Source organism: Melitaea cinxia, chromosome 12 (genome assembly GCF_905220565.1).
Source record: "Melitaea cinxia chromosome 12, ilMelCinx1.1, whole genome shotgun sequence".
In the NCBI taxonomy this organism is placed as follows: Eukaryota; Metazoa; Arthropoda; class Insecta; order Lepidoptera; family Nymphalidae; genus Melitaea; species Melitaea cinxia.
Window position 1 is genome coordinate 303094 of NC_059405.1, and position 24365 is coordinate 327458.

At 36.7% G+C, this 24365-nt stretch overlaps 1 protein-coding gene across 2 annotated transcripts; it reads right to left on the reverse strand.

Annotated features, from left to right (window-relative positions):
• LOC123658447 (calmodulin) lies at nucleotides 1–22734 on the reverse strand. 2 transcript variants are annotated; one of them, XM_045593868.1, is made up of 4 exons: nucleotides 22445–22734; nucleotides 18622–18796; nucleotides 3944–4186; nucleotides 1–875 (listed from the first exon to the last, which is right to left on the reverse strand). In XM_045593868.1, the coding sequence occupies exons 1-4, from the start codon at nucleotides 22445–22447 to the stop codon at nucleotides 847–849; spliced, it is 450 nt and encodes a 149-aa protein (XP_045449824.1). In that variant the 5' UTR covers nucleotides 22448–22734; the 3' UTR covers nucleotides 1–846. The 2 variants fall into 2 exon arrangements, with proteins under 2 accessions (XP_045449824.1, XP_045449825.1); XM_045593869.1 differs by lacking the exon at nucleotides 22445–22734 and adding an exon at nucleotides 21880–22140.
• Between the last annotated feature and the right edge of the window lie 1631 nt (nucleotides 22735–24365).

A 24365-nucleotide genomic window follows, 5' to 3' on the forward strand; every position in this document is an offset into this window, starting at 1 on the left:
CTTATTGACCTAAAAATGAAGAAACATTTATTTTCAGTATGTCTTTTTGTAAAATTTAATAACAGAATGAATCAAATGTGGTAAGAGAATAACAGAGCGGAGTACATTCCATTCGATAGAATTAGTTTCACCAACAATAGAAATATAATATTTATCAAGTCATTTACAGATACAATTAATGCATTACCAATAAATCTAATTTATTCGTTTACAGAGTTAGTTAAATTTAAACATTTATTACGATCATTAATGTACAGGGCGGTGTGTCCCGCCGTGCTACGGCCACGGTATGTTTTTTTTTTTGGGTTTTTTAAACTTTTAATCTTCACGTACTTTATAAATATCTCATACTTGAAAAAAATTTACATTTAAATGTATCGGAAAGATGCGGAGTTAGCACTGCGCCCGCGGCACCGCACACGACACTCGCGCGACACGCGGCCGGCGCGCGGCCGGCACGCGACCGGCACGCGACCGGCACGCGACCGGCACGCGACCGGCACGCCAGCGGCACGCGACGGCGCGCGGCACTCGCGACACTCGCGGACCGATATCCACCACAACGCGACGCACACCTACTCGTTTCGCCTTTGTACCGCTACACTTGAAGTTTTCTTCCTTACATAGTAAAATTAACGGAATACTTTAAAGTCTAAATAGGGAGGGGGCGGACGCGCGCCGCGCCCGCGCCCACCGGCATATATACCATTTAACTTAAACGATGACAATATTAATTTATCGCAAACACTAGAGAAATGCAGGTCCAATACGATGGTAATATTGTGTGTCATGAAACAAAACGTATATTAAAATTCTCTGCTTTATACACACACACTAGCCGGCGGCTCACTTCGACGTCATCATGGTGACGAATTCTGAAACAGAGAGAGGACGGCATTAGCGACGAATAAAAATATAAAATATTCACAGAACCCTCGCAAACGTGTCTAAGATGAAGTATTAATACGATGAATATAATATTAACACAGAAAGTTGTGACCGACAGACAGAGGATGCACTATTAAAACGAGTAACCTGTTAGACAAAATATAATCGCTAATTGATCGTGATGTGAAGTTTAAAGCGGGCGCCGAGCACACGCCTCGACCCTCGGGGGGAGGGGTGTACTCGGCGCGCCATAGTAAACAAACCAGAGGAAACGTCCAACCTCGTCATGCCACTACAAAGGGATTGTGAAATACCACCCTCTGATACGACGCGTCTCACGGTCTCGCGTTACGTTTGCTGCTCGTTTCGGAAGATGCACAAGCTACGTACGGTACAAGCGCGGCAAGCGGTTACGGCTACCGGCGGATCGCCAGGTGGTATTTCTAGAAGAGAGCTCTATACAGACATTAGACACATGCACCGGGCCGCCGGGGAGGCAGGGAGCACAACAGGGAGGGGGCGGGCCGGGGGAGCGAGCTTGTCAAGGTGAACAGATACGAGCAGCAAACCATCGAGATAGCACTGTCAGTACCTAGTGGGCCGCGGCGGCGTAGGCCTTCTCTACACACTACTAGGAAATATTTCGAGATCGCATTGGTATCGCAGAGTCCATGGTAACGGTTAGTTAGTGTAACGAAAGGACAAGGGCGGGCCGCGCGCTAGCGACTCCCGTCGCCGCGCGCGAATATCATTTGCGCGAGCGCATGGAAGTCTGCAAGAGAGAGAACGCGCTCGTTGAGACTGAAGCGATGCGGACAGCGGCGACTCGGGCTGTCCATACGATACGATACGTCACGCGGAACTTTACCTTTTAGGGGGAATCCCCTTTGTAGCGCTGCCATACTTTCAATGACTCCCAAAACGTACGCCACAAATATTAGAACTTCCCTCTATAAATTATTACGCGATTAAAATAGCATACAGATTAATACTTTGATGTTTTTTTTTTTGAAGATGTACAAAAAAAAACCCCTTTGTATATCTCGTAGCGCTAAGCAAATATCCCCACTACTTGCGAACGTATTTATGGACAACCCCTTACGGTCATTACTTCAATTTACATCAGATCATTTAGCAATATTAATAATGAATATAATTACATCCTAATAGCAATAAAGCGTCGCCACTACCCTCAGTCGGATTGTGTTGCATTCAAGAGATTTTCGTGTGAATGTGTTTCAGTGTATATTACCCATTTCTGAGACGGATGCATTAGTGACTAGAACGGGAAGTTTCAGTTAATTCCATGTTACGGGATAGCTTGCACGCATGCATATGTTAAGTCCCAAACCACCTAACACCTGATATTTACCCGAGTTAATTCTAGTCCTGTGGTATATTTCCAAGGTTTTGGTAATCTATTTCGGCGCATATGAACAAACATCATCTAATGGTATTTATACCTCCTGTCCGAGTGAACGGGCAGGTTATTATAACTGTTCGTACTAGTGTAAACAGTACGTCACAAACAAGAAGACACGTCACCAAACAATTGTCTCGCGCTCTGTTAACCGATATACGCGTGGTTTGGAAGTTGACCAAGTATATTTTTTTATCGGGACTTTATTAATGCTGTTAATTATCTTTGTGGAACAAATATGAGACACTATATAAAGAATTATATTTAATGAGTTTACAACACCTAGCCTTGTTTCAATCTTTTGCTGTTTTAATATACTTGTGACCCTAGACAGTAAAAACCCTACAAATTATATCGTTCTTGTTAGTTTTATATTAATAAAAATGACAATTTTAAATACGTAAACTGTGTTCTGTATTGGAATATAATTATTGATTGCCCCGATTTGATTTCCTATCGCCAGCATATTTCATACCCTATCGGCTAAGCTCTGCAAATTGAAATAATTATCAGTAACCTTCACCTGTTATCGTTATCGAAATATGTGGCTTTTTTTTTTAAAAAAAATAGCGAGTAATAAAAAACGTTGTAGCTCGGAACAAGCGCATGTTTTGATGTGATGTAAACTAGAGCGAGTATGTGTAGGCTTTACTTGTATGTGTGATATTTATGAATATACTTTATATGTGAATAACTACAACAAAAATGAAAACGCATAATAAATACATTTTTATTTTAAACGATTGTACGATTTTTAAGGAGCATGGTATTTTTAAGCTTAATACTGTAAACGAAGCCATTTAGATAAAATCTTAGTTTCCATATAAAAATACGCTTTACGAGGTCAAGTTTTGTTTTTATGGTGAAAAATTCTTTACCGAGGTGACGTTATAAAAAGCAGTTTCTAGCAGATAAATAATAACCCATAGCGACAACGGTTAAAGACATAATCACAAGTAAACGTCACATCTACAAGGTGTGGCTTTCACTCGGGTACCAAGAAATTAATGGCATCGTCTCTCTGATAGCACGGCAGACGAAACATGCTGAGCACAAAAGTGAAAACGTTCGCTCCAAACCAACCCATATCATTTGCATTTTCAAAAACAAAGCTATAAAAATAATACACAATCAAAGTAAATATTTTAAATGTATCATTGAGCGAGGGCAAGGCAGGATATTTCCTGTTTGGAGCAGCCCACCTGGTGGAGGACCTTAACCTTACAGAAGATCACAGCTAAATAACACTGCTCTCGAGTATTGTTGCGTCCCTGTTGTGAGTATGGTGGTCTAAGCTCTTGGGGTCGGTGTTTTCGGTGTAACAAGCGTCTATGGGCTACGTTAACCGCTTACTATCTGGGCCGTTAAAGATTGTTTGCCGACCTAGTCGCATTCAAGAAAAAGTAAACAGTGCATTTAGCAAAGCGTTAGCGTCATCGGGTGTGGGACGACGTATTTATAACGGTCAAACTAGTTCAATCTTCTTAAAAATGACTTCAGATCAATGTTAGTATTCAAGTCGTAATTGTTCCGTTATTTTCTTTTTCTAATACTTCTATCCAAATTAACGTGTTTTCTTTTTTTCAATAGTGTCGCCGGTGGCAACACCCACGACGGTGTTAGAGCGTCACTCACCTTCATAATTGACCTGACCGTCGCCGTCGATATCGGCCTCGCGGATCATTTCATCGACCTCCTCGTCAGTTAACTTCTCGCCGAGGTTGGTCATCACGTGGCGCAGCTCGGCCGCGGATATGAACCCGTTACCGTCCTTATCGAACACGCGGAAGGCCTCGCGGATCTCCTCCTCGCTGTCTGTGTCTTTCATCTTGCGCGCCATCATTGTGAGGAATTCGGGGAAGTCTATCGTGCCGTTGCCTGTAATGTAAATAAGAGTGTTTGAAGTTTTTGTTTTTTTAAAGACCATCACGAGTACATAATGTTTCTAAAAACTTATTATTTGTATTTACCTCCTATTCCTACTTTTATCCTGTTCGATTTCTTTGGAAACGACAGTATTATAAATAATGAAAATTAGCAAGTTTCAGGATAACTCAACACGAGGATAACGCAAAACACTATCTCCAAACCTCTTGATAGGTGCAATTCATATTATTTTTATCAAAGCGCCCGATATCAAAAGAAACGCGAATAAACGCTGGCGTTTCTTTTCATGGTGCTTCTCGACGATACAATCAACCGATGATAAAGTTGTATAAAACATGTTAGCATAAACAGAAGGAGCCTCGATAGTGAGAAATATCGATTACGTCGATATAAATCAATCAGCGTATCATCGACTAGTGATTATACAAAATTTAAAAACGACCGATTTAATACGTGTAATTCATTGCCCCGACTTGTGTGCACCGCGCGAGCGACTGACATAACGAGAAATGGCTAAGATTAATCGGAGTAGCGAAACATAACCGTATAAGAGAGCGACTTAAAAAAAATGCAATCGTAATTTATCGCGCAGCAGTAAGTCAGGCTTTAAATTGAGCATTACGAACAGTTCACGTCTGTCGAACAAAGGGAATTTGTCAGTTGGGGTAGGATTTATGGGAAAAGATAGAGAATCGTATAGCATACGCGTATAGAACTCATGAATTACGATGTGAATAATTTTAATTATTTCAGAAACGTGCAGAAACGGAAAACATTTATAAGAATCGAATCGTAACGAAATATCCAACATTGAATGCGTTTGTTGTGATATAAGTAATTTAATTTCAATATATTTTCTATTATGAATTCATTTTAAATGGAGCAGACATAACTACAGAATATATAAGTATTCGTTTTGAATACTAGTGTTATTGTATGCCAGTTTCTTGTAGACGAAGTCACGAGTTACTCATTGTAATGCTATCGTCAAGCGTGCCACTTGTATTGAGAAAATGTTTGAGAATTTTATTGCGCAAATACCACTTTAACTGTGAGTTATTTACATATACTTTAGATTAAACTTTGCGATATCTGGATGAATTATAACTGAAAAAATATTAAACACGAAATGCATTTTAACTTCAAGTGACTATTGTCACGAATTGAAACACGTAAATAACGCTATTAAAATTACAATAATTTAATAAATTGAAATTTTTAGAAAAAATTGTCCGTTTATTATAAAGACAGAAGGTTGAATGACAATCGATTTTTAAAAAAAAATTATCGACCTCTCACGTCCAGACAGAGTACCTGCAAGAATATAACCGCTTTGGCAAAAAAGCTTAGAGCGCTGAGAAATTACTTTTAGCTTAGTTCTACTGTGTAAAGGAATATCAAAAGAAAAATTCTGGCGTTAATATAAATTTTTACAGCGGTGACAATTGCAAAAAGTTAGCGATATTCGCTGACTCACAACGAACATTCGGACGATCGGTAATAAATATAGTACCATTGACTAGCCCGTTGGCGGAATTTGTAGTGACCCTGCTTTCAGCTCCGGAGGTTTTGGGGTCGACTCCAACCTTGAGTCTGGGTGTGAAATATGTATTTATTTATATATAAATATTATTTATATGTGTATATATATCAGCCGGCTGCTACCTATAACACATATTATTATTATTACTACCGTACATCCAGCGGTCGGTCACCTTTCAATTCACTTGAATCACTCAATTCATAATTTCAAAATATACTTCATTGCAAAACGGAAACGACATGATTTTGATTTAGTAATAAATCGCTCGTTATACGAATTGCTCAATTTTATATACAAAATAAATTTAACAGCTTTGCAATGTCTTCATTAAAGAAAATGTTTAGCTTTTAAGAGCGTTCCTACCCAATTGATAGTGAATATAAACAATTTATTTATTTATTACATCTTACATTACACATTAATCGATTTTAGCAATCGGACTAAAGTTTTCGATCTTCATAGTATAAACCTAAGGACGTCTTTATCGTTAGACTAGCAAAAGATAAAGCTTTTTGTCCCTGAAGTCTGGACTTTTTTCGTAGAGTCCATCGTGATTTATTTTTACCACAAGGATGGCCGATAAGCGTACGCTTCGCCTGATGGTAAACGGTTACCTTAGCCTGAGAAAACCTAATAAACAGAGAGCCAAGCGCGTTGCCGAACTTGCCTGAACCCTCCATAAGAACTTTACTACCTTACAAGCCAGGAAAACAACTATACTTGAGAAGCCTTATTACTGAGAATGTTCATTGTATTGTTTGTACAAACATATCATCGTTAAGACAAACAAAAACGAGCGACATTTCGTCTCGGTCATCGATGACCGATGTCCGCCGGAGCCGTCGCTAAAATAAGTTCTGTTTAAGTTTGTCACTGCTATTTCCGCGGTAACCTTTCGAGTCGTCGCGGGCTATTTATACCGGGTACGAGCGTTCGAGAATGCACAGCGCATTCCCGATCGCGCAATGCCTCTCGATTATAGGCCACATCTGGACGATTGTAGTTCACTTAGCTTTTCTCTCTTACGACACATGGTTTCACTACACAAATTCATATTAAAATTGTTATCCATTCATATTAATATATGTAAATAATTAAATCTTCAGCCAAGTTTGAACCTATACAAAAATAATATGTTCCTTCTAAAATTTTCATAACAATCGTATTTCGATAATGCAATACCTATATAGCGTAGCCGTTATTAGATCTATATTTATACGAGCCAGACTTCCTTTGAATTGGCAAACCATTGCTACCAATTTTGGTATAACTATAACGCTTGGGTGGCCGCTCATTGTTCGAGCGACAGAACCTTGAACCCAGACGCCGCGACACTAGACATTTTCCTATCCGACGCTAACTTGGACCGACTAAACATTATAAATTTTGTCAGATAGCAAAAGACATCGTATACAGCTGCGCTACAATGTGTTGTATCTGTTTAAGGCTAAATATAACGGTTGTTTAATTCGTTGCACAATTCGAACGGGAAACGTTAGAGCGTTGCGGTGGATCCTGAACAAAGGCCTCGCGGTCTGCGGCCGGCTTCGGTTACATCAAACTGCGTCATGAAATTATAAACCTAATATTTCTACACTACTTAAAACTTAGTACATTATTGTTACCTCAACATAAATTACAATATTTATGTTCTTTCGTTGATAATTCAATTGATTAGTAATTCCAAACTGTGACTAACACATGGATCTGATTAGATTGCTATTTAATCGTCTAAGAATGAGATCATTCCGATACGTCATTTTCTTGGTAAATACAGTGTGTTTTTTTTCTGTTTTTATTTAATAATAATAGCGAAAACCTATCAATGTGATCACCTTTTTAGCATAATAGCTTTAAAAATATGGTTTCCAATTGGTAGATTATTTAAAACTTTTTGTGAGATAATGCACCTTTCATAAGATTGGCTTTAAAAAAATCGTACTAGAACTAAGTGTGAATACAAAAAAATAATTTACAAACCTAACTGTACAATAAAGCTTTTAACATTGAAGTTAGGAATTTACTATCAATTATTTATCAATTATTATTGCTGTGTAGTTACGGCAATGAAGAATATAGCCACCCCCTCTCTTCCCGTGGGTGTCGTAAGAGGCGACTAAGGGATAATAAGGTTCCACTACCACCTTGGAACTTATAATGCCGACCGATGGCGGGATAACCATCCAACTACTGGCAATGAAATACACAGGCCGTAGACGTTTAGGGCAGCAGCGTCTTCGGTGTGACAAAGCCTGTCCAGCGTGGTGACTATGGGCAACACAAATGATTTCACACCATTTTTGGCGTGAACTTGTGGAGGCCTATGTCCAGCAGTGAACTGTGATAGGCTGAAATGATATCAACTATTATTGATAAAATTGTATCAGTAATAATTCCAAAATCTGATTCGGTAATCGATGAGAACATAACAATGGCACGTCGGAGGGACCGAGATCTTGCTCGTTCAGATATGTATTTGTATTCTGATACCTATACCTATAGTATTTTGCAAGCGAGACGAAGCCTTAGCGGGCTCGAGCAAGGACGCGTGAGTCAAGATGGCGTCAGCGACAATGCTTACTGTATCTGTTAAATTCCTTATGGACTGCGTAATTAGGCATGGCTTCGGACGAGTCGGCTATCGATTGATATAATTGGATACGAAGTTATGCCGTCATTCTTTTCACGAATAGACGTGAAACATTCGTTTTAGCAGTCACTCCAAACGAAACTTTATAATTGAATATTTAGACGAGCAATAAAAACGGACTCGGGAGAAAGAAGTGAAATCTATCGTATTAATAATAGACTATGTTTGAGATTCGCGCCAGGCCGGGAACGTGGATGTCACGTAATGAATCTTAATTATTGACGGCTGCATGTAACAATAGAAATGGCGAGACGCGGAAGCCGCAATTATCGCGCTCCGGCGGACGTGGCGGTGACGTGTTATGAACTCATTTCGCGTATGATTGATAATTCAATGGCTACACATTGTAAATGGTTAACCATCATTTTACACCGTCGAACATTATATATTTTTTAAATTTGCAAATACTCTATTGTTCTCGAGCCTCTCTCTAGGTTGTTTCAAGCATTCCATCTATAAATATGATGTACATTGGTAATAAAATCGTACACATCGCAGACGACGCAATGTTGTAAAACACGGCTGTAGTAGGTAAATTGTCTATACTATCGGAATCATTTTTGTCAGTTTGCCAGATGTAGCGTGGAAGGCAGTGAGATCCATGTAATATTTAGGGTAAAAGTGTTCGAGTCGGGCGATGCTCCTAACGGCGGAGTAATCGCGACAAGCGCACTGGCACGGCGCCAGGGGAATATGCAAATTCATTTGCAATGCTGCGACTTCACACGGAGCGGTTAGATAAGCGCCTTGTCAACACGTTCGCTTGGCGATAATCGAACATGCCGAAACTAGTGTCTACCCTCGCGATAGGATACCAAACATATGGCTGCTTAACTTCCATCAATTTTACCAACGAACTTTAGCAATATTGAGATCAAATTCAGCCGAGGGTAATTGTTACGGGACTCGGTTCAATCAATGCCTTCGTCTCAAATTATACCAGTTATAAATAACCTATTAATTTTACATCATGATATCAGACATCAATTAGAATGCCAAACTAATTTCATCCGTGAATCATACTCGTAAAGGGTAGGCGGAGAGTTAGGACGACAATGGGTCAATCATGCGCCCTATCTGTGAGATTAATGCTAGAGACATGATGTAGTCGATATTTTGGCACATCCCCAACTCCTGACGATTTCTCTTCCCATTTAATTTCTTTTAAATTCAATGTTGTGTCCCTGAATACTCAATAAATAGGTGATCTGTCTCGTATAAGTTATGTGACAAGAGCGACGCTAGAGGCGTGAAGACATTTTTTGGAAGAACATCCTGAAAATAATTTTATTGATGGCTATATATGTATCAACATAATCGGAACCGATTGTCTGTACTTATTAGATTTTGTTAGTCCAACTTATTCATATTTAGCGACCAGCCCCGGCTTCGTACAGTTACAAAAACTATCAGTGTTCCTACCTATAAACATTCATCTGGGAATCTCTATTTACTAAAAACCGCATCAAAATCCGTCGCGTAGTTTTAAAAATTTAAGCAGCGGGAAGCGACTTTGTTTTATGCTATGTAATGATAATGATGATAAGTAAAAATTTTATGTATGTGGATAACTTCTATGGACAATTTAGTCAAATTCATGAAACAATTCGGTTTAAAAATACCACCATCTTTGAAAGCTCAGACGATGATTAAATCGAAGGAAGGATGGCAAAATACTAATGTTACTAGGCCATGAAGTATGAGTAGAAAGGCAAGGAACTTTCCTCACTAAAACAAATGACCTGCTGTTCCAAAACGATTACAAATGACGTCTCTGGAGCGTGAAGAGCATGATAATGGACTGAGTAAGGTCAAAGCAGACATTGCCTTCATAAATTCTCTCGAACAAATTTATCATTCTTTATTTGAATAATTTACTAGTTTTCCCGGTGAAAGATCGCGATTTATTATAATCGTCGACGGATGAGGTTAAGCACGATGGTGACACAGTGAGAGCGGTCGTTCGACATCGATCGATGGGAGTTTCTTGACCGGCCTATTTATAATGCGATCTCGGTTTAGAAGCATAATCAGGCGCATGCGCGTGTCCGCTACGTTGTTTCGCTATAATAAATCTTAAGACTCGACAAGCGACACCGGGCTATTACGTCTCGTTGAAAGGAACTAATTGTACTTGAACTAGTAACATCGCCTTATTTCATCGATTTCATAAACGCTTAATCGAAATCCTATCGAATTCAAACACAAAATGTTTTTCGCAAAATTTCGTATCGATGACGTCATGTTAATATCTGATACAGATAAATCAATGTATGTCATCGGGCTAGAAGTTGAACAGGGTCAATCGAGACGAGAGACGCGAACCCGTACAACAGCTAATTGGTCGTTCGCGTCCGCTCAACGCTAATTGGTTACCTGTACCTCGCACGGTCATTCGATCGAAGTGTACGCCGTTTAATACTAACATTAATTCCATATGGCAAACTGATTTTTATCATTTTAAAAGTGAGATTTTATACGAATCGCCTAGAACGAAATCTCGATAAATCTCATTGGTACACAGATCGCTGGCTTAAGCTCGTGGAGCTTATTTTCGAGCTAGCATCGAGGCTTTCCAATTACCCCTGCCCCACGTGTCGGTATTGATCGCGCCCTGCCCCTCCCCGTCAGCTGACTTTCCTCCCATGTCGATGAGCGATGTTTCTAGAACCGTTTCCGGTTATTTTTACATAATTTGTATTTTACTGGTATCGAAATACTACAATATTTTCGTAGGCAACGAATCAAATAAAACAAAATACATCACAAAATGTTTATATTCATTAAATATAAAATGTGGTGTATTGATTAAACTCATAATTGATTATCTCCTTCTTCCTAGACACCACAGAAACGTTACAACTATTTTAAATATAAAATATTTTCATTTTAAAAACTAACTAAAGAAATCTTAAGTATTATAAAATTTATTTATTTAAATTTAAAACAATTACCCAAGGTAAAAAATGCAAAGAATTGGTAAAATGATGTTTTAAAGTTTCAAACCGTGACGATGTATCTTCAAAGTTTTATTTATAATATGTTAAAGCAATGTCGATGTTTACGGTCCGCTGTTGATGAATAGAAGAGTCAACTTGATTTCTTTATTTGTACATTGACCCGCAATGTTACACGAGTTACAATAGTTCGACCGTACTTCTAACTCTAAGGAGTGAACGACTTCTTATCGCGGGATAAACATTAAAATTACACGAAACCTAAAAATCAGTTCACTTTAAGCTAAGGTTAAACGTTACAAAAACAACTATGTGGCCACAAATAGAAGCAGCTTATAAACAATATATTACACTCGACGCCAATGACAACTTTCTGCCAAACTCCCAAAGTAACTACGGAGTTTCTTGCCGATTCTTCTCTGCAGTATCTAACTTCAGAATCGATGATGGCTTCGCTTAGAATGTAACTAAATATTTAAGACAAATATGATTTTGATTTGTAGAGTGACGATTTAAGAGAACCTTTTAAGCCTATTTGAATTAAAAAAAAAAACTTAACAAACCGTGATAAAAAGTTGTGTCATTATAATGAAATTCGCGTAAACATAAGAAAACAACAAGTGGCATTATTGATATTGATTTCATAAGCACGCCAAACATTTGTTTTAAAATGATTTCGGGCGGTCAATAAAATTTTACTCTCCATTAAATATGTTATCCGCGGAATTTATGGGCAATCAACTGGACCGCTACACTTCCTGGGAACTCAGAAGTGCATTGGGTATTTCGCGACTCCCGGCTATAACATTCCTGCACCGCGTTCATTTCAGCGATCTCCATGCGCATAAAGTCGTTATCTACTCATAAAACGTTCTCGATTACTGAAGAGGGGGTCAATGAAACTTGGCGATGCAAGCTGGCTTCCGATAGCGGCTGGAGTTAACCCACGCATTCGCAGCGATCTCCAAGACGGTCAACATTTTATAAATCGCGAAATGAAATTGAACTTCACGTTCCGATATTAAGCTATCTCCGAGACGCTGCGTCGTCAAGGTGAGAACATCTCTTGGTAAATGTAAATCGATTTTGAGTATCGTCGTAGTGAAGACAAATGACAAAAAGCGTAGACGCGAGGGCCAAGGATTATAAACAAAAGTTAATTGCAAGACATCACGTTCGCCAAATCAACATCATCACTACTTGTCATGTCAAATTATGGCCGATTAGTTTTTCTACAAATATTTAAAATAAACCGTAAACTTTAAATATTGTTGGAAGCGATCGTATGCATGTTCAATAATAGTATTTGTGCTCAGTTTGTTGAGACCGGCTGCATTGATATAGGTATGGCGTAACGTATACGACCAGACGTTGTTTTGAAGTCGTCTCAAGCTGTCAAGACTGACCGCCGAGTTGTGAACGATGTTTAAATGATTATTTACATACATATGAAACATAAACTACGTTCAGATGTACAGCTTTCAACTGGAATCCTTCAACAAAGGTACTGATCATTAACAGTATATGTCTTAGCAAGCTCATATTGTCCAATTCTAAAAAAGTATTGGAGAATCAGACCAAAATGAGAATAAACAGACGCGATAATTTTTCTTATATCTAAATACATTTTTAACCGACTTCAAAAAAAGGAGGAGGTTCTCAATTCGACAAATTCTGTTTTAATCGAAAGGTGGTGTGTGCCAATTTGTCCCATTTAAATTTATTTGAGATCTGACAACTACTTTTCGAGTTATATCTAATAATGCGTTTTTACTTGACGCTTTTTTCGTCGACCTACGTTGTATTATACCGCATAACTTTCTATAGGATGTACCGATTTTGACATTTTTTTTTTGTTGGAAAGGGGATATCCTTAGTTTGGTACCATGATAAGGAAATCAGGATCTGATGATGGGATCCCAGAGAAATCGAGGGAAACTCTCGAAAATCCGTAATAATTTTTTACTGAGTGTACCGATTTTGATAATTTTTAATTTAATCGAAAGCTGATGTTTATCATGTGGTCACATATAAATTTTATCGAGATCTGATAACTTCTTTTTGAGTAATCTTTGATAACGCGTAGTTGCTTGACTATTTTTTCGTCGATCTACGTTGTATTACTTGTCGATGTAATTGAAGTCGGTTTTTTTTTTCGTTTGCGAGCAAACACAATTATTCAATATTGGGTCCGGAACGTATGAGCATTATGATATAGTCTAAAACTGCTACAGTTAGCGGTTGGCTCGCTATCGAAACAGGATAAGCTCTTTTACAGGAAAAAATACAATTGTTTATCAAGGACTATCCTGCTATTCATTTATTTAAATTAATTTACAAGCGCAGTTATCGAACGTTGGCAACCGACCGCAATCAACATTACCGTTAAAAATTGAATGTACATATACGTAAGTCGATTTCAATAAAAAATGGTAGCTCAATATGTCACTAAGCGCAAAAGTCGAGAACGTTTACACCGATGCGGGTAATATTTTTTTTTTTAGTTTTTCTAATACGTTGCAAAATATTATTAGGTAATCAAAAATTAAGTAAACTATTTCACAAGATAGAACAATGTTTGACGATCCAGCTGGTTTGAAAATATTCGATTTGTCGTTATTGATAGAACAAAATCAAAAGTAGAAATAAAAAAAAGTTAGGTGTCTGACGTCGGTACAGAACAAAATATATATTTAAAAGTAATCAAAACGGCATTAGCAAACGGTCTTAGGAAGTTTATCACAGGCGTGATTCCAACGACATTTAATTACACGTCGATTACGCTAACAATGTTCAAACAAATGGAACATTCGAGTTATATTTCTCGTATTTTGCAAACAAACTGAGCGGGAAAACGACAAATATTGTTTATCTGCATCGGTTTGGTATTTAGCGTTATTTTAATAACAAATTTAATAATAAGCAAAATAACCATACAAATAAGTACGTATTATTACAATCAACCCAAACTGCAAACTTAAAATAAATCATTACAAGTTAAAATTCACATTTTGTAATGAGGGTAGATTGACAATCAATGGACACGTTCTACTTAGCAACTTTTAGTAGATCTTAAATCTTTTGAGGATAGATATCCAATAAGGATAGTTCACATAAGATACACGATACTTGAATAGACAGCCTAGTTGTTACAGGACAAAGCGATTGTCTCAAGTAGTCAGAACGTCTTTGAAGATTCGCCCTCGACTATTTCCGAACGGGAAACATCTCATTTCCTTAGTTTCATTGCTCTGTGACGGGACTATAATGAAAATTTGGATGTAATTTGTTACTTGTATGTTCGACATAATAATAACAATAAATGATAAATAAAACGAGATTTTTGCGATTATGGATTTGATAAATTTTTTTCGTCGCGATGTTATTATTTAAAACCGCGATGGAAAATAATTTACAATAAACAACTTCAAAGCAAATAACATTTTAAATATTTATAATCACTCAGATGCAGGTTTGTAAACAATCGCCTCACAGAGATCGTAGGCGCGACCTCAGCTGACGTCAGAGCCAACGATGACAATGATGATGGACAGGTATCGTATCAGTCGTTCTGCATCTTCACGAGTGTTGTGTTACATTTAACATAGAAATTATGTTAAATTGTTATGGCAATTAAGGATCTCACGCCCATCTAAACAAACTGCGCCTAAGCACAATAAACAGTGTGTGACGTTCGTTCCCATGATTTTCGATTCGAGCAAATTCCGTAACTTCAAGGATGATCGAACATCAGGAGTTTGACATGACATGATATTTGATTATTCAAATCACTACATAGTATAAAACAAAGTCGTTTCCTGCTGTATGTATGCTTAGATCATTAAAACTACGCAACTGATTTTGATGCGGTTTTCTTTAGTAAATAGTGATTCCAGAGGAAGGTTTATATGTATAATACATACATGCATAATATAGTAAAATAACACTGATAGTTTTTGCACCTGTGCGAAGCCGGGGCGGGTCGCTAGTATGGTAATAATTCTGAAGTTACAAACCGAGAAGTAATCAATAATTCGTCATTTGGCGTGGCGCTAGTTTTATTCTGATAGGTGCCAATTCCGATATGCACATTTTAAGATTATATACCGTATTAAGATTATTATTAGGAAAACAAAAGGAATGCTACTGCGTCTTAATAGATTTTCATGGGATTATCATTAGTAGTATGAGACGTTATACGAGGGTGTCGTATCAAATATAGCTCTGGCTTTCCCGATTGTCGATGTTTTGGCGGAGTACCGTACGTTGACTGAACGGGCGGGCTGTGGAGACACCTCACAAGCGCCAAAACATCAGCCAGGTGAATGCGTATCTTTATAAATACCATCGCATTAATAAAGTATCAGTTCTTACTGACGCCACGTTGATAACATGTGATGTCAAGGTCGTCTCACGTCGCGCACGGCTCGTACAATATAGTGTAAACAATACCGAAAATACCGTCAAGTTGAGACCGACTCGATACAGCTCGCAGCACATGATGTATCGTTGAGGTTGCTCGCTTGTGGGGAATATTTGCTGTACAGATGGTTTCTCTTTTATATTATGCATATTTTTTTACATTATCGAATATCATCTTCGAATAAATAAACCGACGCCATTAAATGACATCGTTTGCCAAATAATTATACGATTTCGAATCAAATCATCGACGATTACTAAAGTCGTTCGCCTTTACAAAATTCGAGCAATGAAACGTGTTTTTGGACGTGGGGATGTAATTATCTTTCGTGAAATTGTCTTAACGTGAGAAAATCGTAACTGGTATTTTATAGACGCAGAACTGGCTGTGCTCACAGAACCCGCTGGATGTTATATAAAATTATTATCATTAATTTATGATCATAACATTATATTTTATTTAAACCAAAGTTTATTTAGCGTCTTTCTTCGCGTAAATCATGCGGCACACGCTGACGCATTATTTCAATCAAAATATTTACTTAATTTAACACAAATAAGAGCGAGAAAATGAAATAAGTCCGTGTGATCGTAATTATGTACTATCAAGCGCTAATTACAAACACGTGATTCGAAATCAGAACGCCTCTCAGCTGTATATACATACAAGACATTTGTCAGCAAACATTAATTCAACGCCACAGTTCCTGAAACATTATGCGATATTGTTTTGTAACCTTCAATCAACACGCGTTGGGAAGTACTCATCAGTTACATCAGTACAGCCAGTTACATTCAAATTAACGCAATGTCAAATTATTACGAAGCAAATTTAAAAGTATGTATGTATATGTATATTTGTTTACCGGTGCCACTTCGCTATTTATAGGCGTTATGACATCGGCAGCTAAACTATAAATTATAGTATCACATTTTGCGAGTGCCACGTAACAACTAATTCTGGCGTTGTGGGTAGTTTGAAAAAATATTTACAATCAGATAAAGTACGATGTAAACTACGGCCTACGTAAATGGACATAATATATTAGGACGCCCACTCGTTTGTTGAAGGAAATAAGTGATCAACGTTGTCCGCAAAAGGTAGATTCGAGGATCGGTGCCAGCTGCGACGATCCTAACATAGTTCACACTGATTTATCAGCCGTTTGAAAACTTTTGTTTAACGATATCGAAAATAGATGATTTAATACTCTCCGACCAGAAATAGACAACAATATTAGCACGGCGATAAGATTAACTTGCCTCTTCACAAGTATCTGTATAAATTTTATATATACCCTCCAACTTTCCATCGAGGTTGGTGAGATAGTACGCGTCAAATTATATAGGAAAGTAGTTTATCGCGGGCTCGCGAGTTTCGCGAAAGTTTTCTTCACTTGAATTTTACTTAATACCGATTTACTACTGCGACTGACCCCGTTTGCAAGATATTCACCCTCGCTTTACGAAATCTAGGAAAATTTAGTTTTAATAGCTACCTAGTCATATTTTCCTATTTTAAAAAGTTATTTGAACTATCAGCTAATATGCAACTATGAGTACATTTAAGTGTCCTGATCAGAACAAGATCGATCACGATTCAGCCTGTAACATCCCATGCTGGGCATAGGTCTCTTTCTCCATGTAGGAGAAGGATTGAATCTTAATCAACCACGATGCTCCACTGCGGGTTGGCGGATATATTCCCTACTGTGACTAACGATCGCTATCACGTCTATATGTTACGGTTACTCTATGAGTTACGGTAGGGAGATCCGTAAGGACAGACATCCAAACCGCAAAGAAATACATGTACAAATATCCATCACGAGCGGGACTCGAACCCGCAAACACTCGGTGTTTGGCGCGTACGTGGCTCAAGCACCACTACACTACTAATTACTAAATTACATGTAGTTCAATGTTTTTTTTTCTTCTTTTAATTATTTTTAAAGATCAACTACCTGCATGTAAAAAGACAATATAAAAAAGTAACGGCTCAAATTTTAGTTACTGGAACGGTTTACATAATGTTTTAATAGATTTTTTTTTGAAAGTAATTTAGATATTAAAACTAGAACCTTCAACTGATAACTGTCGTTCCAATGAACAACAGTTATCAGTAATAAATATTTCGAACGATATCGACCGGCGATAACTTTGCAACTCCGTACAACAGACAGGTGGTATTACGTGATATTTAAAAAAGATAAAATACGTCAGATTTGGGGCCTGTAACACAAGTTGTGGATAAAGGTAATCCTGCAAATAAGTTACGATTAATCTTTAACAGCAGGAGGTGTAAGAGATCACTAAGACCTATTTCACTTCAATTAATAAAATAAAAGTTTTAGATATTTATTTGCCAATAGAAATATCTCCTAAATACAATAGAGTTCGGTGGTGAAAAAGAATATTACATCAAATAGCCACAACTAGTGAAATAGGCCCCAACTGATTTTATGATACCAACTTTATTAAGTTGATAACAAGTAACAATAAATAATTTTGATATACCCTCATTTTTTCTCCTCATTCAAATTTCGAAGATAAACATTTTTAAAGGAACTACATAATGTTATAGGCTATTATAAAAACATTCTGTAAGGAAATATCGAACAATGTTTTAAGGAGTAATAGAATAAATAGAGATAAGATAGCAGTGACTAAGTGGAATGCGAGTATGTATGAGTAGGTAATCGGTAATTTTAGCTCGTTTTTATTCAGAAAACGATTCGTTTTTTTACTAACCGTTAAATTCCTAACAAATATGTTTTAAGACGTTTTCTTAATATATAGAAACTAGAATTTAGAGGTATTCTGTTGATATAGGTGGTAATAGCGGTTCACTTACCGTCCGCATCGACTTCATTGATCATGTCTTGCAGTTCAGCTTCTGTGGGGTTTTGTCCTAGCGAGCGCATCACGGTGCCCAGTTCTTTGGTGGTGATGGTGCCATCGCCGTCTTTATCGAACAGTGAAAACGCCTCCTTGAACTCTGCGATTTGTTCTTCCGTCAGTTGATCCGCCTGAAACACGAATATATACAATAAATGGCGTGAATATATTCAATACAAAACAATCCACCAACAAGGAAATTCAGTCAATATTTAGATTATTTATTGACGAGGAAAAAAACGAAATCGCTACTCATATTTACCGCTGTAACAACCATTTTGACAGAACAGCGCGACAACGAGGCCTAACAGTTAATGATACATTAATTCATTCTTTTGATAACACGATTACGAAGATTAAACAAGTAATTACTATTTGGTTAGTCGACACGTCACACTGCGGACCACTTCAGATAACGCGAGATATCAAGTACTGCAGTATTACAATGGCACAATCGATATACCTACATGCTGCGATAATTTTTCATTACAAATATAATCAATATACGTTCGAATTAATTTCTGATACACGACACTCGTGTATTCGCGTATTTCAAAAGAATTCCAGCAAGGTTTACACTCTTGAAATACTTTTACTAATTTTACTTACCGTCATTTTGAAACTGCCGAAATAGTAGATGCCGTGGTTCGGAGTTTCAAAATGAAAGCCGCAAAGTTCCGTACGAGCAAAAACGTTGATAGTTACCATAAAAACTTAATACTTTTAAAAGCTTAAATACTGTCCTATTATTTTCCTGTTTTCAAAGAGTATCAAAAGATTTCAATTAAACATACAGACATTTTAATGATAAATTAAGTTTATTGTCAGTTTTTCGTATCGAATACGTACCTTGCGGCCCATACTCCGCTTGTATTTAATGTTTGACCAAATAAATAAACGAATATTACGAGGAGGTTACTCAATTCGACCGAGAGAAATCGAGGAAAACTCTCGAAATCCGCATAACTTTTTACTGGGTGTACCGATTTTGATGATTTTAAATTTAATCGAAGGCCGATGTTTATCATGTGGTCACGTTTAAATTACACCGAGGTCTGATTACAACTTTTAAGAGTAATTTTTGATAATGCGTATTTACTTGACTATTTTTTCGTCTACCTACGTTGTATTACTTGTCAATATAATTGAAGTTAGTTTTTCGTTGAAAACACAATTATATTGATAATTGTGTTTTCAAGCTCAAGTTATATTGTTTGAACTATTTTCAAACTGTGAATTAACTAAAATTCAAGAATTGAAGACAAAATCTGTTATTCAATTTAATATTTTCTGCAAATTCAACTTCCAAAGATAAAAAGGAGATTACAAAAATTTTTGGCATTACTGAGAAAATTCTAAATATGTGATAATTTTTTTTTTCAATAGAAATCACAATCATATCTACGATTTTATTTTTGTGTTACCCACACATTAGGAATCCTAAACATTTTTGAATATCATATCAAAAATTGACCACTCTAGCCAATCAAATAATTGGCTAGACACAGTCAGTCGGGAGACGTGGGTTCGAACTCCACTGGAGCGGTCAATTTTTGATATGATATTCAAAAATGTTTAAATCACAATCAGTTTGTAAGATTGATAAAAGTATTGTTTTATTGCAGGGTTATAATAAATTATTTACCAAAAAGTTATATAACTATATAACCATTTAAAAAAACTATATGCTATATTGATAACAAAGGCAATATAATCGCAAATATATAATTTTATTACTCTGTGGACACTTTAAAGCATATTTTAATACTAGCTTGTGACTAAGGTAAGGTTACCATATCTTAATAACATTATAAGTGGCCCTCGTAAAGCAGCAATATTACTATGAGTATCAGAATATGTTTCAAAATTAACTATATTAATTGAGAATAAACAGTTTTATTTCAAGTTTATATTATAACAAGCCTCCAAGGAGGCTGTGCTTTATTCTCAAAAAATGATAAGTACGATAATCATTTACCCTTGAGCCTCTATATTTTAATAACAATACATTAATATGCTACAAAATACACACTTTTATTCAGAATACACATCAAGCTATAGATTAAATATCCTTTGAAATCTGTTATGAATACTATTATAGTAAAAAGAATTAATAAAAAAAAAAGACATTGGTCGACAATATTTTGGATGTACGGATGAAAGCAAAATAAAGCGAGAACCACTTGAAAGAGATAAGCTGTAATTTTTATTATGTTAGAAAACTATTAACTTGAATATGAAGGCTGAAAATTTCTTTACATTTTTTACAATAATTTTTTATAAATTATCTTCCGACAAGTAACTCAATTGTTAACTATACAAAAACTAAGTTATAAACTGTATTTTTATGAGTGTAAATCTCGATTATTTTATAAATATAAATTGGTTGCTCGCACTCATGAATTTTCCAATTTTTTTTTTTAAATAATGTTCTAATTCAACTACTATTATTATTAGATATTGTTATTCACAAAGCTGTCTTACATTCCATACATAATAGTAATAACATAAGTTGGTCTGTTTCTTATTTCAATAATGCCAGTGAATTGTATTTTACTACCATGACATTATTTTTAATGATTCATACTAATCTCATTACTATAATTCTTTTAACAATGAGCGAAATTCTACATAAATATATTTAATTAACGGAAATCATTAAATAAAATTAAATAAAACATACAAAAGAAGCAAAACAGAATTATTATTTAAGAAGTTGTATATTTGCAGGAGGGTACACACCCAGAATTATTTCATTATTTATTAAGAATTTTATTTTCCTCAAGTATGGTATATGGTATAACAATGGTACGTAAAAATATATTGTTGTATCACTAGGGGAATGTTGCAGCTGCCAGGATAAAGAATAATAATATAAGGACATTTCAAATAATAACATTTCTGGCATTTATGTATGCTTCTAAGAGAAATTTTTTTATTACATTGAATTTGCTTTGTAACTATGAACTCGGCAACAACTTTTAGCACACTTAAAACTATGATATTACGTTTGTTAGATCTCATATAACTACGCTTACCTTTGTATACCTGTGTGATAATAAGCTTGTAGTATATACTAAATCATTGTTATTAATTCGAATTAATGATTTGAAATTAAGGTTTCGAAGACATTAAAAACCCGCTAACGTCAATGGCTTCATAGGAACACCGGCACTTTTGGCTATGAAAATTAATGCGACGTAGAAGCACCTACCATGGTTGTCGCCGTGCTTCAAGTAGCGAGGAAAGCTAACGGAACCCGTTTAATGAATTGCGTATGAAAAATGTAAGCTAACATTGCGATGAGTCAACGGGCGTTTGACAGGTGCGCCCGGCCATCGATCGTTCGTCAGCAGGGCGCGACGGCCCCGTAGCTTCTCATCGAAAAACACTCGCCACAACTTGCCCTGAACAACATCGACGAAAAAACCGCCCGAAAATTAGCCACCGCACGTAGTAACGTCATTTCATCGGTTACACCTAACAAAACTATGGCGACCGATGTTTCTCGAGACGTAACGGTCGTTTCGACGGACCGGCCCCCTTTCTTTCATCAATAATGTTCCGACGGTTCTAATAAGACTTACTCGAAATTTCCATTACTACTTCGGCTACGATGGCAATCCGCATTGCGGTAAAAAAAACGTAATCACAATAATAATGGAGGCCGTCATCACTATAAACACCGATGCACCACAACCGAAAAATATACCCCGGAGAAGATTCGGACGGATCCCTCGATGACACTGTCGCTTTCGTTTTGACGAAAAAACACTCACCATTGTAGATTAACTTGGATTATCCGGAGCTACACTAAAAATCACAGACTACGCCGCTAAAGCGACCGCACGGACCGACGTTTGAAACGATACTGCCGCCCTCACTCGCGCGAGCGGTGGCGCCGAGAAACTCGCGACCGCGATACACTCCGTGCGCCGCGCGAATCGTTCGGAATCGTTCAATCGAATAACCGCACTCTCATGACCGTTCTCGATTCTCACTCGGTCTCGTCTACGTTTCGATTCAATGCACGTTACGAACGTAGTCCATGTCTCGGGACGCACGGCACGGGATTAGATTTGATCTGCAAAGGATAGTCGGTTTTATATCGATGGGTGCGGCGGCGCGCGCCGGTCGGCCACCGCGCACCTGCAATGCGTCACTGCGGCCCGCGCGGCGCCCGGCGGCGGCCGCGGCATCCAGCGGCTCGAGCTTTCAGCGCCGCTGCCCCAGTTCCCGCCCGCCGCAGTGCCTTAACGAGATAACAGCCCGGCCTCCGGATTGCGCAGGCTTCCCGCCGTCGCGCGACGCGGCGTAAATGCGTTACGTGTATTTGTCACTGACATGGCAATGCGTCTTTCTATACGCTATTCCTACGTATTAAATTTAATTAGATACACTTTACGTAATAATATATTACAAGAAAAAAAAATATCCTTGGGACAAAATGATAATATGAATAAGTTAAAAAAAATGTTTGTAACTTGACAGTTATTACTGTCAATAAAAAGTTAAAATAAATGTACGAATTTTAAATATAGAAAATTTGACTGTTATTTTTGAGTTTAAAAACTTTAATTCAAAGCAATACTATACAAGTAACTACATCCCATGATTTCTACTGATTTTTTATTTCTAATAAGATATATTGTAAAATCTTAATATTGTTAGGATCTGGCTTATCAGTTACCGAGAAAGTTTTTTTTACACATAAGTAGAGTTAAGTAGTAAGTTAAGATCAGCAACAGATAAATTTGCTAACTGATGCCTAGTTCGCCCTAATTAATAAATTAAAATTTTTGTAGTGACAAATTGCAAATAGAAATATTTGACAGATATTTAGGAGCTTAGTGAAAAGAACAATACACTATAAACTTTACCTTTAACATAACGTAAAACATGCCTTTCAAGTTAATACAATAGCAACGTATTCAATATTTACCGATCAAAAGAATCGATATCGTGTCAAATCGATTATTGTATTTTTTATCTGTAAATTTAAACTGGATTTTAACGTGATTGGGTTAAAAAATCGTTACTAGATGGAGCTTTCTTAAAAAAGTATACAAAATTACTTAATGCTTACCCAGTTTTTAATTTTAATAGACCTTACACGTCCCTATAATAAAGATTTATCTTTTAAAATAACTATAAACAGATTAGTTTTATGTATTATCCGATGTAACAATAATTTTTTTTACGTACAGCCTTTATATTTTTTGGGTCATACATTTTATTCTATTGTACACAATCTAATGGCCAGATTGTAATATGTAGCAGCTAAACCACTCATCGTTATCTGCAGGAATTATCGTTAAGGCGCTTCCGTCATTGTCGATCAAATAGCTTGTAATTACAATGCGGATAGTTCGCTAAACTTGGTAATTGTTCTAATTATGCTTTTATTAATTAGATAATTTGAGATTTGACACCTGTTACGTGTTGTTTTTGGTAAACAAAATTTTTAAACCATGATAAACAATGATTGTTGTTTTTGTAAATTCGTTTTGAACATGATTCGCTCATCTTAATAACATTATCATATAGGCCTGATTCACGGGTTGCTGAAAAAAAATTCTACATATGTAAGTAACTGATATTCCTATTAACCTTTATTATACATGGGTTTTGTATAAAAATGCTGACAGATACTTTATCTGACAGTTACCTATTTAATCTTAGTGCCAAAAAATATTTATT

Bases quoted from the DNA above. Each gene is read 5' to 3' on its own strand.
- LOC123658447 (XM_045593868.1), bottom strand. The intron at 4,187-18,621 runs GTAAGTGAACCG...TTTACATTACAG, and splicing joins CAATGAAGTCGATGCGGACG to GCAACGGCACGATAGACTTC. The intron at 876-3,943 runs GTGAGTGACGCT...TCTCTGTTTCAG, and splicing joins CGGTCAGGTCAATTATGAAG to AATTCGTCACCATGATGACG.